The 18,084-nt window shown below is 37.4% G+C and overlaps 1 protein-coding gene across 1 annotated transcript in view; it reads right to left on the bottom strand.

The window, feature by feature from the left end:
- Nucleotides 1-18,084, bottom strand: part of LOC139747411 (hemicentin-1-like) — a 206,042-nt gene that overhangs the window by 136,974 nt on the left and 50,984 nt on the right. The window contains exons 24-33 of the mRNA XM_071659742.1: nt 13,905-14,067; nt 11,854-11,948; nt 8,514-8,664; nt 8,263-8,381; nt 7,117-7,266; nt 6,856-6,984; nt 5,211-5,329; nt 3,469-3,577; nt 567-739; nt 206-368 (exon numbers count right to left, since the gene is read on the bottom strand). Of these exons, the coding sequence (XP_071515843.1) occupies nt 206-368; nt 567-739; nt 3,469-3,577; nt 5,211-5,329; nt 6,856-6,984; nt 7,117-7,266; nt 8,263-8,381; nt 8,514-8,664; nt 11,854-11,948; nt 13,905-14,067 (1,371 nt within the window). The remainder of the gene's footprint in view (nt 1-205; nt 369-566; nt 740-3,468; nt 3,578-5,210; nt 5,330-6,855; nt 6,985-7,116; nt 7,267-8,262; nt 8,382-8,513; nt 8,665-11,853; nt 11,949-13,904; nt 14,068-18,084) is intronic.

Here is an 18,084-nt window from a genome sequence, read left to right as displayed (position 1 = left end):
CAAAAGTTCATATTCCTTCCAATACTCAATCTTCCTCCTTACACATCAATGTTTAAAATCTATGATATGCACTATCTCTCTGTTTATACCTTAAATATATCAAAGTAGTAACTATGAAGTGTGTGCTAGTGGGCAAATGTACGGTCCACTGTTGAAATCTACTCTTATTGCATCATAAAGCATTCTCAAATACTCTGTAACTGACTTAGGACTGAAACTGTGAAGTTTCTGTGTGCAGTGCCAGCTGTATTCATAGCTGTACAAGTGTAGAGTCCTGCATCTCCAAGTCTAACATATGGTATGTTAACCCTCTGACCACTAGGCATCACATGGACAGACAGTGGTTCACCATTATGCTGCCAAAATACCTGAAACAGAAAAACATAAGAATTATACAAAATTATCTAACTTAATGAGTATGCAAAAATGCATAACAAAGAGGAATCTTTTCTCACATTAAAGAAAATCTCTATAATATAAATACATTCTTGGTTAATTTTAATATCATTATATTTATCTTCACACACAGTCCCAGCATCAATCAAAATGTGGATATCTAAATTTACCTGAGGCTCTGGATCTCCAATGACATCACAGTCCAAATCTAGTTCTTTCCCCAGTTCTAGTACAACATCAGGAGAGTGAAAGTATTGCATAAACTGAGGTGCCACCATCACTTCCAAAGGGAAAAACAGTTCTGTCTCCCCAGCATCATTTTTGGCCACACACTGATATATACCTGTAAAAAAGGCCACATTTTTTTAAAAGTCCACCAACAATATGAAGATTTTACATCATCTTCCATGATTTCATAAACAAAGTTATGTGAATATCATGACTGGTTACAACAAGTAACAAATACTTGTTATGGCTTGTGACCACCCATGCATGGCAAATGACCAAACAAGGCCATGTTCTCTTATACAAATCATGGATATGTACAAAATATTAAGATTTATGGAAAAGCACTTAAATGTTGCCTTTTTTTTCTCTCTCTTTAGGCCATGGTATCAAAAAATGCTGAGGAAAGAGCAAAGCTCTAAAGCTTGTGGTGATATGAAAGGTGAGCCATCAGGTTTGGTAAGGTTTGCTGAAATAAGAGGTAAAATTCACTCTATTCCACCGAAATTTAAGTCTGCAACAGTATAATGGATAGCACACAGCAACCACATGAGACTGATCATTTAAGAATATTTAGGGAAATGGAATACTTAATTAGATATTTAATTTTGCAAAAAGTTTAGAATTTAGCATGGGCTATATGAATGCATGCCTGCAAAGTTGTTTTGAATTTCTAACTGAGCATCTGAATCTAATCTACAGCAGTGTTTCTCAACTGGTGGGATGCAAAGTTTCAAAAACAATTATGACACTACTGAAATTAGACTGACATTGGAAGAATATAATTCAAGAGCCTATTTTAGATACTTTCTGGCTTAAAGTGCAAACAACACATGACCAACATAGCAACATAGCATTAAAGCTATTACAAATTACACTTTTATTCTATACATCTTTGAAAGCAATCCTTCCCTACTACGGCAAGTATAGGAATGACGAAGAGAAACTGCCTTTAACTCAAAACAGCTTTTCAAGTTGCCATCTCAAACATTACCCCAAGAACTTAAGTGCTTAACAATAAAAAGAAAATCAGGCTACTCACAGATTAATTAATGAGTCATTTTATCTAATCAGCTTTTAATACTCCACAAGGTTGGTGATTGAGTTTGGAAAAGTGTGTGAAAGGAGAAAGTTGAGAGTAAAGGTGAATAAGAGCAAGGTTATTAGATTCAGTGGGGTTGAGGGACAAGTTAATTGGGAGGTAAGTTTGAATGGAGAAAAATTGGAGGAAGTGAAGTATCTTAAATATCTGGGAGCGGACTTAGCAAAGGATAGAACCATGGAAGTGGAAGTGAGTCGCAGAGTGGGGGGAGGTGGCGAAGGTGCAGGGAACAAATGAAGAATGTGTCGAAGGAGAGAACATAAACTTGGAGAGCAAAAATGGGTATGTTTGAAGGAACAGTAGTTCCAATAGTGTTATATGGTTGCGAGGCTTGGGCTATAGATAGGGTTGTAAGGGGGAGGGTGGATGTGTTGGAAATGAAATGTTTGAGGACAATATGCAGTGTGAGGTGGTTTGATCAAGTAAGTAATGTAAGGGCAAGAGAGATGTATGGATATAAAAAGAGTAAGGTTGAGAGAGCAGAAGAAGGTGTGTTGAAATGGTTTGGACATATGGAAAAAATGAGTGAGGAAAGATTGACAGAGAGGATATATGTGTCAGAGGTAGAGGGTACAAGGAGAAGCGGGAGACCAAATTGGAGGTGGAAGGATGGAGTGAAAAAGATTTTAAGTGATCGAGGCCTAAACATACAGGAGGGTGAGAGACATGCAAGAGATAGAGTGAATTGGAATGGTGTGGTATACTGGGGTTGACATGCAGCCAATGGACTGAACCAGGGAATGTGAAGTGTGTGCGGTAAACCATGGAAAGGTCTGTGGGGCCTGGATGTGGATAGGGAGCTGTGGTTTCGGTGAATCACACATGACAGCTAGAGACTGAGTGTGAATGAATGTGTCTGTATTCCTGGCGCTACCTGGCTGAAGCAGGGGATAATGATGCTGTTTTCCTGTGGGGCGGGGTGGCGACAGGAGTGGTTGAAGGCAAGCAAGTATGAATATGTGCATGTGTATGTATGTATGTCAGCACATGTGTATGTATATGTTGATATGTATATGTATGTAATGTCTGCATATGTGTATGTATATGTTGATATGTATATGTATGTATATGTGCACATGTGGGCGTTTATGTACGTATATGTATATATGAGTGGATGGGCCATTCTTTGTCTGTTTCCTGGCACTACCTTGCTGATGCAGGAAACAGTGATCATGTATAACAAATATATATAATTACTATTTTTTATCTGTTATACTTAGTCGCTGTCTCCCATGTTAGTGAGGCAGCACAAGGAAACAGATAAAAAAATGGCCCAATCCACCCACATACACATGTATATACATACATGCCCACACATGCACATATACATACCTATACATTTCAACATATACATACCTATACATATACAGACATATACACATGTACATATTCATACTTGCTGCCTTCAGCCATTCCTGCCACCACCCTGCCATGCATGAAATGGCACCCCCCTCCCCCGTGTGCGCACGAGGTAGCGCTAGGAAAAGACAAAGGCCACATTCATTCACACTCTGTCTCTAGCTGTCATGTGTTATGCACCGAAACCACAGCTCCCTTTCCACATCCAGGCCCCATAAAAACTTTCCATGGTTTACACCAGATGCTTCACATGTCCTGGTTCAATCCACTGATAGCCATTTCCCTTGATAGTAATGTAGCATCAAGAACAGATGACTGAGCCTTTCTCATTAAACAGACTGTTGATAAGAATTTCTGAAAGAAAACATATACTTTTATCATCTGACCTTTGTCATCAGCAGTTGCTTCCAAAATATGCAAAGTTTGTCCATTGTTTTCAACAATTATATGAGTCATGTCTGCTCGATCTTTAGTGGAGAAGATGGAAAATCCATCCTGTTGGAATGAAAGATAAGGATCATTACAAAATAAAGTCAATAAACTACAGAAAGAAACTTAAAAGTTAGCACTTACTACATCCTAAATTTGAATTAGAAAAAACATCATTACATTTTGAAATCTAATTCATATATGATAGGCCATCTCCTACATTCAGGGACTAATGGTTCATGTAAGACTTTCTGCACCCATTACTGTTGCAGTATAAAGACATACTTTTCTGTTTTACAAACAATTCCCCTTACAATTGCTTTAACTTTCTTTCCTACAATTTAAGCGTCTCAGCCAATTTTCAACTCTCGTAAAAAACCAGCTTCACTGTATTCACTTATTCCATCCTATTATTTCCAAAAAACCATGTAACAAAAAACCATATCACATTCATTCTATAGTCAATTCTACAAAATTTTATTTCAACCTCAAATACTTAGCACAGCAGTTTCTTAATTTGCTTAAACTTAAGCAACTTGAAATATGTGGCACTACATTACACAACAGGAATAATGGCTCACCCAAAACACTGTCTGCATCTATGCAGAAGTCTTCTGTCACTCTTTTAACCCCACACACACAGAAATTCAGATCACATCCTCCAGTCACCTTGAATGGACAAATGCTCCCACTGAACAAATCACCATCAATTCTAGGTATCACATACGACACTTACATGACATTCACTCCTCATATCAATAATATCAATAAAAAAGCAACAAACATTACCTGGCACAATATTCAGACAAGAAAAAAATCCTTTATCATCCTCTGCACACAGTTCATCCACTCCACTTATCTAGACTATGCCGCATCTTCCTGGTCTTCCACCATCTCAAAAGCAAATACAAAAAAAGCTTCACACTAAACAAAACAGAACATTCAGAACACTCACTGGCTGCTTTGCAAGCACAAGCACATTTTTGTCTTGTAACTCATTCTCATCCTTTAAATCATGGAAACCTTCATATCTAAAAAACAAGAAACTTGTCACCTAAATCAGAATAATCTGCACTAGCCATCTTTGTTTTAGAAAGTGAGCCCCAGATATAATGTTATACAACACCATACAGCACTATGCTTTAGACACCATAACCTCAACAAAAGTGGCCAATAAAAGGTATATATTACCAAAAGCATGCCAAATGTAAACGATAGAATATGATTCATACGATTTCATCGTTTTAAATTTCACACTATAAGAAGCCTTTAAAATTAAATCTTTGTTCATATGTCAATTACTAACTTCCCAGATGATACTTTATACTTTATTCTTTCTTGCATTTTCCAATTCAGCTCCTAAACCTATCTTTTCAAAACTCTCATTCTACATTTCTAGTCAAAACACTAAACAACCATGATCATATAATGACAAAACTCAAAAATATGCCCAAGTGTGCTAAGTTCAGTGATAAGGATTTCAACAGTATTTCTACCTTCAGGAGTGTTACTTTGTTCTCTCTGTAGTTTTGACTGAGAAAGGATAAACGAACACAGCACACTTGTTCACTGGAGGAGTAAATAATGTGGGAGAAAATGTTTGGAATACGTCTAAACACACATTTTAATATAAACATAATTATAAAACTGACATAGCAAGAAAAGAACATGATGATTCAACTCTAGAGTGATTGTTTACCTTTAACCAAGTAATTGTAGGTAAAGGCACGGCATCTACAGGGCAATTGATGGTTACCTCATCCCCCTCCACTACAACAGGTTTATCCAAATGGTCTTGTGGTACAGGCCTTGGGGGAACTGTCCAAGGGGCACTGACATTAGAAAATTTACATCTTGTTATCTGATTACATATCTATTTTGTGTGCATTTCCTACAACCAAAAAAAATTCTCACAAAGTTTTCCTCAACACATACTGCCTTAACTCAATGCAGTTGAGTAAAAAACAAAAGTCAAAGTATTAGCTACTAAATTCAGCCCTGATATGGATATATCTATTACCCTTAACTCTATCATTATCTATATGTTGTGTATGTATTACATGGTCTTTCAGATCACTTACATACATCTTCAGCTTATGTTCAGTTTGTTGAACAAATCCTCCTAAGCTACTATATAAATTTGGAAATCTCATTCATTAAATAAAATTCATGTCTCTATACACACTGCCCATAGCCAAAGCACCACTGAACACAATATAAAACAAATAACCACCCAACATCCTCATCTGAGTTACCTCACACACTCAACAATTCTCTTGCCCCATCAGTCCATTCTTTTGTGATATACAACTTCTCCTTTGCCTTAAGGCAAACAACCATAGTTCTTCTTCAGCAACATAGTCTGACATGTGTCCTAAATAACTGTATCATCCTGAAGGAATTCATCCATATGTCTTTCAAATCACTTCCCAGTTTTTCCCCAAATCATCATTCTTTCTGTTCCATCTGACTTCCTAATTCCAACTACATAATGTATATTGTCCATATCTACTCTCACTTTTCATCTATCTAAATCTTGAAAAGCTATGGTTTCTCCTTTGTACATCTGAGCTGGGACAAGCACTCAAACAAATAAGCTTCTTATACACACTTTACTTATGATCTTCCCAATCACCATAACTCTAAGCAAACCTCCAATTCTTCTTCTAAACAGGGCTCTACTTTCAGTTCCAATATTCTTACTGCCATCATTATTCACCATCATTCCCATATATATAAGCTTATTTACTAGTTCGAAGATAAGTGTTCTTGTGGTCACTGCTTCCCTTATGGTTTCCTTAAAATCAAAACCTCCAGAATAATAAGGACATGAATGACTAATTTGCAGTCAGACTAGCTGAAGAATATTCCTGAGGCCAAGCCTTTATCTTAAAGGTACATCACACGCACTACAATACAATCCTGAATATTATCCATTTACCTTTCTTATACCTGTTACACATATATCATTAACATATAATCCCAAAACATCCTTTATGGGAACTTCTGCAGATTTGAGGCTGTACTCTATGCAGAAGCAATGAAATGAGTGACTTCTGTAGAGCAAGAATGCCCTCAGTGAAACTTTAGTTCTAGCTGTCCCCTGACATGGATGCAGCCTTATCGAAGTGACTTCTCACTTGGCATGTGGAGTCTGATAACGTCAACCATAAATACAAATAGATTACTAAATATATATACAAACATTTTTTTCCATGCTTGATCATCATGTCCCACATTAATGGGGTAATGTCAGGAACAAACAAAGAAAGGCCACATTTGCTTAAATCCATTCTTTCGCTGTCATGTGCAATGCAACTAAACTACAGCCTACATAAACTTACCAATAACCTTGACATCATAATCAATATGAGCCTGTCCAACTACATTGGTAAGTGTGCATCTATAACTGCCTGAATGTCTGGGGTCTGCTTGAGATACCTCCACGCTCCCACTTCTCAGAATTGTTAGATCTGAAATGTAACCATTTATTTCATCCAATTTTGCTTGAAATAAGAGAAAAATAATTGATTCTATTCACATCACATAACATACAGTACAGTTTGTAACTTAAGCCCTAAGATGCACTTTGAGTCATATCTTACCATCATCGGGAAGAAGCATGGCACCATCCTTGGTCCAGTTTCGTGTAGGCTTAGGGAATGCATTGGCAGTGCAAGGGAGAGAGAACTGGCTACCCTCCACAACACTCTTCTCAGGCCACAGCTGAAGCTCCTCCTCTACTACTGGTGCATCTACACTAGGGAATATCCCATCACTTACATATGTGTATAGACAAAAGTCACTCTTAAATACTAGATAATACATAAAATCATAAATCTACATTGAGTAAAGAATGGTCAATCTAATTATTCAAAATACAACTAGTCTCCAGAAACATCTTAATCACTAAAATTTTAAATGCAGAATTCTTGCAAAATGTACTAATTATAGCAATCTGCATTTAGTGTACTGCTTTACCAGCTACAACAACAGCATTTATCAGTCACATAATTGCCGTTTTTTTATTTTTTCTAAGGGCAAAGAATTCACATTCAAAAAATTCATTTTGATTATGACAAAAATCACCACAAAAATTGGCTCTTGAAAATACTAACTTTTCTTGCAAAAATATCATATTATGTAGATTTTTTTTCTGTTGAATGTTCCATTCATGAACAAAAGTCCACACTGGGCAAGACCTTAAGTGAAACAAGGAAAATGTTAAAGAGAGAAAGAAGTAAGAAGAGAACAGGGAAAACTATTTTCAGAGTTCCGGAGGAAGTGGCAAAACTTCCTTTTAAAAAGGGTTGTCAAAGCTGTGAAGTAAGATATGTGAAGGTAAAATGAGTTCCAAAGCTTCGTGGTGTATTGTGGCCCACCCCTGTATTCCCAACAGCCACACAGAAATCATGCAACACAATGGCTAGCCTAGTTTTATGTGATCTAACTAAAGGCTGGGCCACAAAAGCAGCCAGCTCTTTGAAGCAGAAACCAAAACAATATCCAAAGAAGAGGGGGAAAAAAGATCTGTAAAATACTGAAGGACAGCCCATATGTGATATATTTGGAATGGAGAGCCTAGTTGTTCTTGACATGAGTAATGTAGTGCTCAAGGATAAGGATAAAATTAAAACTATCAGTGTTGTCAGTAAGGATATCAAGCTTGCTTTGCTGATAGGAATTATCAATGTCACTTACATCATAAGACATGCTCAGATTAAGAAAACTTAAAACTGTAATAAACTCACAGGTAACATTTATAGTGAAGGTTTTAGTGGCTTCTCCAATGGTGTTAATGGCTGTGCAAGTGTAAGTTCCTGCTTGATCTGGAGTCACATCGCTCATCAACAGGTACCCTGGAGCAGGCCTGCTCGACCAACACACCATTTCATTAATGAAACAAATTCAAAATACACAGTTTTCTTGTAGTAAATTCATCACAACAACCACAGCTAACTTATCAAAACTTTTACATTTTCAAGATGATGCAAGCACTTGCCCCAAGTTTTCTGTAGCAGTTAACTCCAGTCCATTTTTCTCCCAAATAACTAGCGGTGATGGATGTCCTGTAACCTCACATGGTAACTTGAGATCCTCACCAGCTGACACCATTAAAGTTTCATCACCTGCAGGGGATATTTCTGGGCTCCCTACAGACACGAAATAATGTTTTGTTTAATAATAATAATGCTAGAGAATTATTTCAATGGTCACCAACCTAACATGAGAGGATTCTGGAAATGTCAGAGTGGATTGTAACAGAAATTTGGTAATTCTGCTTGTTATTTGTGGGCTGTACACAAAAAATGAAAAACCATTAAAAAAGAAACCATTCTAAATACCTAGTTTCAAAATTTTTTTACTTATAACAATTTATTCTGATAGGTTATTTTGCCGGCAATACAGGCAATTATTTCTGTTTGTTCTAGAACCCTTAGGGTAAAATAGAATTAATAAAGCTAATATCAATAATTCAGCAATGCAAATATTCACTCATCTCATCTGCAACAAGGTCATACACACGTAACTTAGTGCCAGCATGGGGACGAGCTGACATACAGCATTCACTCTGTGCAGATTGTTTACAGAACATCTCAAGGCTTCTTTACAGAGTACCTAGACTAGTGAGAGACAGAAGGTCCCTGATGCTGAACAGTGCAGCCTCTTTGATCACATGGGGTGTTATAGCAGTTAATGCAGATAGTAGTCGCCAAACCCAAATCTGCACTGTCCTTGGATAGAATGAAAATTTAATATGTAATTCAGACAGCATTACTCTGTATTGGTAGGGATGGGTAAGCTTTCTTCTTGTACCAGTCGATCTCAACAAATTTCAAGATGGAAAAGGGATAGCCACACGTCTATCTAATCTGTCTATCTATATCACTGATGTCCATTCTCTTTGGGAATTCCTTCAATGGGGTTGCGCTTACTGGATATTGAAGAACATGGTTACCAGCAGGAGGAGCATTCTCGTCTGGTGTGAGTCTCAAAGGGGCTTTTGCAGAAGCATAATCATTACACCTGTCTCCTGATAGTTGGCTGCCATGAATCAAAATTCCAAAAAAATGCTTTTCCCCATGTGGTTCTATACCTCATAGCAGAAACTGGAAAAGAAGGGGTTGCCAAACAACCAGCCAACATTAGTATCTCCAAAGCCACAGAGCTAAATCGAATAACAGCAGAAGTCCTTCAGTACACAGCACATGAACTAAACTGGCCCTATGATTCATCATACAAAAGTCTTAAAACACTGATGTACTGTCAGAAGAATGGATCAGAGGCACTGGATACATCAATATACAAGAAGTGAGACAAGTCCAACAACAACAACTACAGGCTCATCTTTCTGACATGAATTACCTATAAAATCAGGGAATAAATCATCCTAAGCCATCTAAAGAGCATCCTGAGCAATTTCCAGCAAGGATTCACACAGGAACCCTATGTAGTAATAACACTACTGCAACAGCTCTAGCGAAACTCACTCCAGATCAAAATGCTCCTCCTATAGGCAACAATGTTCTTCAAAATCAAGCATGAACATTTAGCCAACCCTTCCCCACCTTGAATATTGTCTAGATCAACCTATACAAGAGGAAAGTTAACCTATAGTGACCCATAAAGATAAGTCCATTGCCATCTGCATAACATGTACATTTTTGTTGTTGAAGAACTGGCTACCAGCATCAGCCCAACACCCCAGAGTTTCTAAGAGAATACACTTTACATCATCAGACTAAGCCTTTCACTCCAGCTTTTAAAAGGAAGTTTGTGGTTTCAGAGGTGAAACTGATGGGCTCAGGAACCTTGAAAAAGGTGATTAAGTGACTGATATACCTAATTCAATGGGCTAAGCTGAATCTAGTGTTTATACTAAATGGGAATCTAAAGTAAATATTAATGTGAAAGGTCAGAGTGTAAGACTGTTAACAGATACAACTCTGCAGTATTTATGTTTATCTACCTGTATACCTATCTCTATACCTACCAGTATTTCTGCAGTATGGAGTGAACTGGAATGATGTGGCAGACAGGGGTCAACATGCTGTCAATTGACTGAAGCAGAGGGTGTAAAGCATTTGGGGTAAACCATGGGAAGTTCTGTGGGCCTGGTTGTGGATAGGAAGCTGTGGTTTCAGTGCACTGCACATGACAGCTAGAGAATGGACATGATCAACTGTGGCCTTTCTTCATCTGTTCCTGGTGCTACCTCGCTAACACGCGAAACAACCATCAAGTATGAACCAGGGCATAAGAAAGATATGGGGTCAACCATGGAAAGGTCTGTGGGGCCTGGATGTGGAATAGGGAGTTGTGGTTTCAGTGCATTACACATGACAGCTAGAGACTGAGCATGAACGAATGTGGCCTTTTTTTGTCTGTTTTGCTGGTGCTACCATCCATGATTATCGACTTCATGCCAACAATCTGGTTTTAATGCCAATAAGATTATGGGTGACATGGGGCTCATATCTTCCAGTGATATACTGTACCATTCTCATATATGTTTAAAACCAATAATGTTTCCTTGAGACTGTGTCTCATACGTGTGTCCACATGTACTCTCAAATAATTTCTCACTCAAATTCAATTGACTCAGCAATGCTAAGAGTGTTTTGCCAGAAAATGTCTAATGTAAAACTATACTAATTAAGGTATCTAATGAATTCATGGGAGATGATATCTTCTGGTGCTTACTGATAAAAGGAAAGGTCTGTGCAAGTCAAATAGAGTTCACTTAAAGTGACATCGCTATGACCCTTTAGCACATTTTGAGAGCAACTTTGTGCAACTAAATAGCTATGAGCTGTGATAAGTACCTCATCTTGCATATATAGGGAAACTTATCAAAGGGTTTTGAGCACCATTTTCAAAAGCATACGTCTGACTTGTAAGCATGGAAAATAGATGCTTAAGAGTAAAAAAGAGGCGAGTCTCATTTTTCTGGATGATGGATATGTGTTATGTATTTACATTTCCTATAAAAATTTATGTTTGAAAGAGATATACTGTTGATGGTGTACCTTGATTTGTGATATAAACACGTGTTGCAGTTGACAGAGCACTTGTAGAAGTACTAACACAAAATTTTGCTGAGCTGACATGGAACATGGGTGAGGGTAAACTGATAATTACATAGCATGTCAGGTTAAGAAGGAATAGATGTGGTTGGGGTAGAAATACAACCTGTGAGACATCTTATAATCATAAATTTGAAAGTTATTCAAAATTTCATATCTGTGCATGGTTCAAATGGCATATGTATGTAAGGGGGAAACAGACAAAATATTTGGCTAATATTTACTGTAAACTTAAATGCAAAAGTTTTGACTTACTACTCAAAGTAACATTGACTGTACGTTTGGCTGACCCAGCATCATTAGTCACTGAACACTCATAGCGACCCTCACTCTCTGCTGATCCCATTAATCTGTTAAAGATTGTGCATACTCTCCTGAAGTTCACATGAGAAGCTAAAATCCATACATTATACACACAAAAAATAATCTACATTACTGCTACAACTACTGATCAACAATCATATTAATATAGCAATAATAATAATAATAATGATAATAATAATAATATTATTATTATTATTACTATGGAGGGAATAATAATAATAATAATAATAATAATAATAATAATAATAATAATAATAATAATAATATTGATTGAGATGGTAAAGGCATGTACAGAGCATGAGACTGAGGAAGAGCAGCGTGGTTTCAGAGGTGGTAGAGGATGTGTGGATCAAGTGTTTCTTTGAAGAATGTTTGTGAGAAATACTTAGAAAAACAGATGGATTTGTATGTAGCATTTATGGATCTGGAAAAGGCATATGACAGGGTTGATACAGATGCTTTGTGGAAGGTATTAAGAGTATGTGGTGTGGGAAGTAAGTTGCTAGAAGCGGTGAAAAGTTTTTAACAAGGATGTAAGGCACGTGTACAAGTAGGAAGAGAGGAAAGTGATTGGTTCCCAGTGAATGTTGGTTAGCGGCAGGGGTATGTGATGTCTCCATGGTTGTTTAATTTGTTTATCGATGGGGTGGGTAGGGAGGTGAATGCAAGAGTTTTGGAGAGAGGGGCAAGTATACAGCCTGCTGTGGATGAAAGGGCTTGGGAAGTGAGTCAGCTGTTGTTCGCTGATGATACAGCACTGGTAGCTGATTCGGGTTAGAAACTGCAGAAGTTGGCAACTGAGTTTGGTAAAGTGTGTGAAAGCTGAGAGTAAATGTGAATAAGAGCAAGGTTATCAGGTTCAGTAGGGTTGAGGGACAAGTTAATTGTGAGGTAAGTTTGAATGGGGAAAACTGGAAGAAGTGAAGTGTTTCAGACATCTGAGAGTGGAATTAGCAGCAGATGGAACCATGGAAGTGGAAGTGAGTCACAGGGTGGGGAAGGAGGTGTAGGCTCTCTCCTTCCACAAATTCTTCATCGCTCCCTGCACCTTCACCCCCGACCCCACCCTGTGACTCACTTCTGCTTCCATGGTTGCATTCGCTGCTATGTCCACTCCCTGATATCTAATACATTTCACTTCCTCTAATTTTTCTCAATTTAAACTTACATCCCAATTAACTTGTCCCTCAACCCTACTGAACCTTGCTCTTACTCAGATTTATTCTCAACTTTCTCCTTTCACACACTTTTCCAAACTCAGTCACCAGCTTCTGCAGTTTCTCACCCAAATCAGCCACCAGAGCTGTATCACCTGAAAACAACAATTGACTCACTTCTCACGTCCTCTCATTCCTAACAGACTGCATACTCAACCCTCTCTCCAAAACTCTTGCATTCACCACCCTAATCACCCCATTCACAAACAAATCAAATAACCATAGGGACATCACACACCCCTGCCGCAGACCAACCTTCACTGGGAACCAATCACTCTCCTCTCTTCCCACTCATACACATGCCTTACAGCCTTGGTAAAAACATTTCACTGCTTCTAGCAGCTTACCTCCCACATCGTATACTCTTAAGACCTTCCACAAAGCATCTCTATCAATCCTATCATATGCCTTCTCCAGATCCATAAATGCTACATTAAGTTAGACTGATATTTATGTACCTTACTACATAAAAGTCAAAGGATGTCCATTACATCAAAAGGGTTAAGCAATAAGATAACAATCCTTAAACACAATGGTATGACATTTGGATATAAAGGGATGACCTCTGACTTGATCTTAGTATCATCCTGTCATGCTCTACAGTCATACTCAAAGCTTGTGCTATCGTGCTTAAGAGACTAGGTCAAGTCAAATTAACTTACAGGCACTTCAATAGAACAAATTTACTTGCTAGGTGAAAAAGTAACTTAGCTTGACAACATATCAATTTCTTTTATATGAAGCAAAAGGATTATCACGAGGTACCTCAGTGTGCCATCTCTGAGTGTGTTATTCCACATAAGAGCTTGGTCATAACGAATCCAGGTAAGAGTAGGTGATGGAATTCCTCTAGTTACACATGGTATCTCCACTACTTCTCCCACAGACACTGTGTATGTGTCAGAGTCCTCCTCAATTGTTGGGGGAACTGATTGAAGGATTTCATAATCAGCACATGTAATATTAATTACAAACTCTGCATATCAACAAAAAAATCAAAGCACAACTAGCCTTTCATGTTGACATTAAACCTAATTTTCCTGCAATCAATGAAAAAATCTATCAATACACCCACAAAACCTTACACTAATACTACCAAAAACAAATACAAAATTTATGAATAAACATCAATCATGAAAATCATTAAGCTTTACATATTTCAAAGTTCTCCCATTAATGAATCTCAAATATAATGTGAATCTGCACATATCCAGTTATATAATTATCTATTCAACTTTACTCCATTCCCAACATGACCCGGTGGATCAAGTACACAATAGCCTTCACAGCATCACTTACTCCTTTCTCTTCCTTTCTACATCATCAACCCATGTCCAGCATCTTAAAGTAAAACAAGAACTTCCATGCTCTCCAATGCACTTCTTACCTTTTTCCTTTACGATAGTAATTTGATCTGTGAATCAAGACCATATTCTTCTGTCATATTGCTTTCATAAATAAAATGCTTCCATTTCATTTGATCACAATCTTTCTTTAACATCACCTCAAAAACCCCTTGCCCTAATCAAATTTCTCACATCATCTATTTATCTCTTACATGATCTACCTCTCCTCCTTGTACCTTGTCTTCTAATGTATTACAATATAAGTTCTTGACTAGCCTACATCTGCCATGCATTCTATTAGACCATACATATAAAAGACTATTTACTGATGTATTTGAAAACTTTCTTCCCATCATCCAGCAGGGTTCTTCACGCAATACTACCAACCATCCTTGTCCTTACAAGATTCCAAATACTTTCCAATACATACATTTTTTAAGTATATATTTCCTCTTTCTACTTATCATAAGGAGCTGTATCATCAGCAGAGTACAAAAAGTACTTACATCAAGAATCTTCCTACCCTAAAGGAGCCCAATTTACCTTGCTCCCATGTGAAGCACATTCTTCAAGTTGCAGGAGTCTTATCAAAGGAGCACATGAGTAGCATATATTGTGTTATAACAATTTCTGGATCAACCTTTTATCTATCCTTATCATGTAATTCTTCTCCTACAAGCCATCTATCATTGGTCAACACGATAGAAAATTCACGGGCCTCTGTGGTGTAATAGTTGGTGTCACTGATAATGAGTCACCATGGGCGAGTGTGGGGTTAGGCCGACATGGGTTTGAATCCTGGGTTTGGCAGTCGGTGTACATCCAACCGAGGTATTCATCCTTCCCTTAGAGCTGGTTGATAAATGGGTTCCTGGCTTAGGCTAAGGTGTGTGTGCATACATACAGAGTAATAAAGAAAAGCTCCAAAAATACAAGGTTTAGAGACAGGGAAATAAGTGTAAAAACTCTCCCTCCATAACAAAATAGTAATCACACAGCAGAGCAAATATTGCTTGTCACACTAAATACACAACAAAAGCATAATCAGAATATGTCCTAGAGAGCTGTGTGAAATTCTTCTCAAAAATAACTACATAATTACTTGCTAAGCCTTAATCCCTATCTTCCTGCTAATGATGTCACACGAACCTTTGCTGCTGAGGTTGTCCCCTGCTAAGGTTTATTTTCTTACCAGGTGTCTTCATCATAATATGTAGAGAGCTTGCTGACAACTGAACACAGCAATCAACCAACTACAAGAAACTTAAGATAAGCCTATATATTACTACTATTCTACCTTGACATCATAAATACACTCTCCACAGCAGGTGACATTGCATATAATGTTAAACAGTCATTGCAGTGATGTCACTGGAATTATTGAGAATTCCAGTAAATGGCTTACCTTATGTATAATCAAGCCTGTCTACTCTTGTCAGTTGGTCTGAGGGATTTATAAGTTCCCACTATCTTAACTATCACAGGATATTTCTAGAGTGATGATACTGGAGATATGCAAATATATACAAAACTGTCTTCTTTTCCATAACTGTATTTACAAAATTTTCACCAGCTGCATCCACAATCCAGGTTCTTTGGACATAGCAGGAGGATATCCAAAAGACAGAAGGTATAAAACCAACTTCTGCTCTTACTGCAGCTGTGTCTCCAAGCTGACTCTTCATGCCATGTCCCTAAGCTAACTCTCACAGGCTAACTGTTACAGCCATGTCTCAGAACTTACAGTCTGCATCCACCCCATGGATGATACCTCCTTTTCCCATGCAAACTTGGCTACCATGTTGCAATACATTTCACAAAAATAATATCTAATACACATATCTTAATATTACTCTACTAATAAAAGTACAACAACATTAACTAGAATAATTTTATGAACAACACCATATAATCTAATTAACAAGTCAAGTTTTATAAGAAATTCCCTGATGTTAGAGATCATGTTCCAAGACTCATCTTGAAACAATGAAAAAAGACAGAAATACACAGATCAAGAGGGAAGTAAAATGCAGGACTGCATTATCATAAACATAAACCTAGGCAAATCCAAATTTGGTCCCAGACATATATGCTGATATGCATTTGCCTGTGCTGTTTTTACTCCTTTAAAGTGTTCAGTGGCACAGTGCATGCTGATATCTCTCAACCTATGTAGTAATTCCATGTTAGTGAAATCTAAACAAGGATTAGTATGATGTCACTAGCAGGAGGATAGGAATAACAATATAGCGAACGATTTTAGTGATGTTTTTGAGTAGATTATAATACAACTCTCCAAGGAACATCAAAGCTATATTTTTGGTGTGCATTTAGCACAACACACTATCTTTCATGTAGCTTCTTTACATCCCTGATTAAAGTAGGCTGCTTGTAGGGGAGGAGCTACAAGACAAGGGGGCAGATGATGGGTCCAGCTCAAAAATGTGTTTTTCACAGGATCAAAGCCAGTTCTTTCCGTCTTGCTCTCTTCTCTCAAATCCTCTCATTCCTTTCATGATCTGGACTTCTTTTTGTCTCCCTTGTTCCCTTTTTGTATGTTTCATATGCATCATTCCTATCTTCTACTTCACTAATCCTTTTCCAATCATATTCCTCAAAGTACTTTTCTGCTAGCATTTCCCTCTAAACTCTGCGGATATAACACACCCCTAAACAGTAGTACCCAAATCTCAACAATACACCACTCACTCATTCCCTATCCTATCCAGATACATCCCACACTGCTTAGTAAAATCCTTTGTCTCCAGCAGCTTATCCTTAGATTCATAAGTTTTCAAAAATGTCCTCTTCACACCACACTTACCATATTTACATATCTGCCATATTTACAATGTATCATCAAATTAAAAATGTTATCTCCATTTAAACCATGTTTCAAAATATATAAATTTATAAAGAAGGAATACAAAGTTTCAAATATCTTTTCCCCAAGAAAAGTTATTTTTGAATTTCAAGTTTGGCTAAGCAACCATAATGACTATTTAGAAGAAATAGTGACATAAGGGATATAAAAACAAAACACAATGAAAGTTACACATCAGTGAAATACCATAAAGTCTAAAGAAAAGAAGGAATAGCTTATTAGGTTACCACAATAATTATTGATGAAATATTTAGCCCATTCGTGTAAATAATGCTGAATTACAAGTATGGAATGACTGGATTATCAGCTGTGTGCAAATGTATGATAATAACTTATTTATCAAAGAGTGGTTAAAGACAGACATTTTTGTAAAACAAACAAGTAAAAGCAAAACTAATATAGTATAACTTTTCTCATGATTTTGCAACCAGCACTCAACCTAATGAAAGAATATGTGTGAGTTTGAATGAAGAAAAATTGGAGGATGTGAAGTGTTCCAGATATCTGAGAGTGGACTTAGCAGCGAATGGAACCATGATAGTGGAAGTAAGTCACAGGGTGAGGGATGGGGCGAAGGTTTTGAAAGTGATGAAAAACGTGTGGAAGGAGAGAAAATTAACTTAACAGAGCAAACATGGGTATGTTTGAAGGAATGGTAGTTCCAACAATATTATATGGTTGCGAAGCATGGGCTGTAGAAAGGGTTGTACACAGG

Source organism: Panulirus ornatus, chromosome 68 (genome assembly GCF_036320965.1).
Source record: "Panulirus ornatus isolate Po-2019 chromosome 68, ASM3632096v1, whole genome shotgun sequence".
Taxonomy (NCBI): domain Eukaryota; kingdom Metazoa; phylum Arthropoda; class Malacostraca; order Decapoda; family Palinuridae; genus Panulirus; species Panulirus ornatus.
The sequence above is the reverse complement of the archived record's forward strand: the minus strand, read 5'-3'. Positions and strand labels throughout refer to the sequence as shown.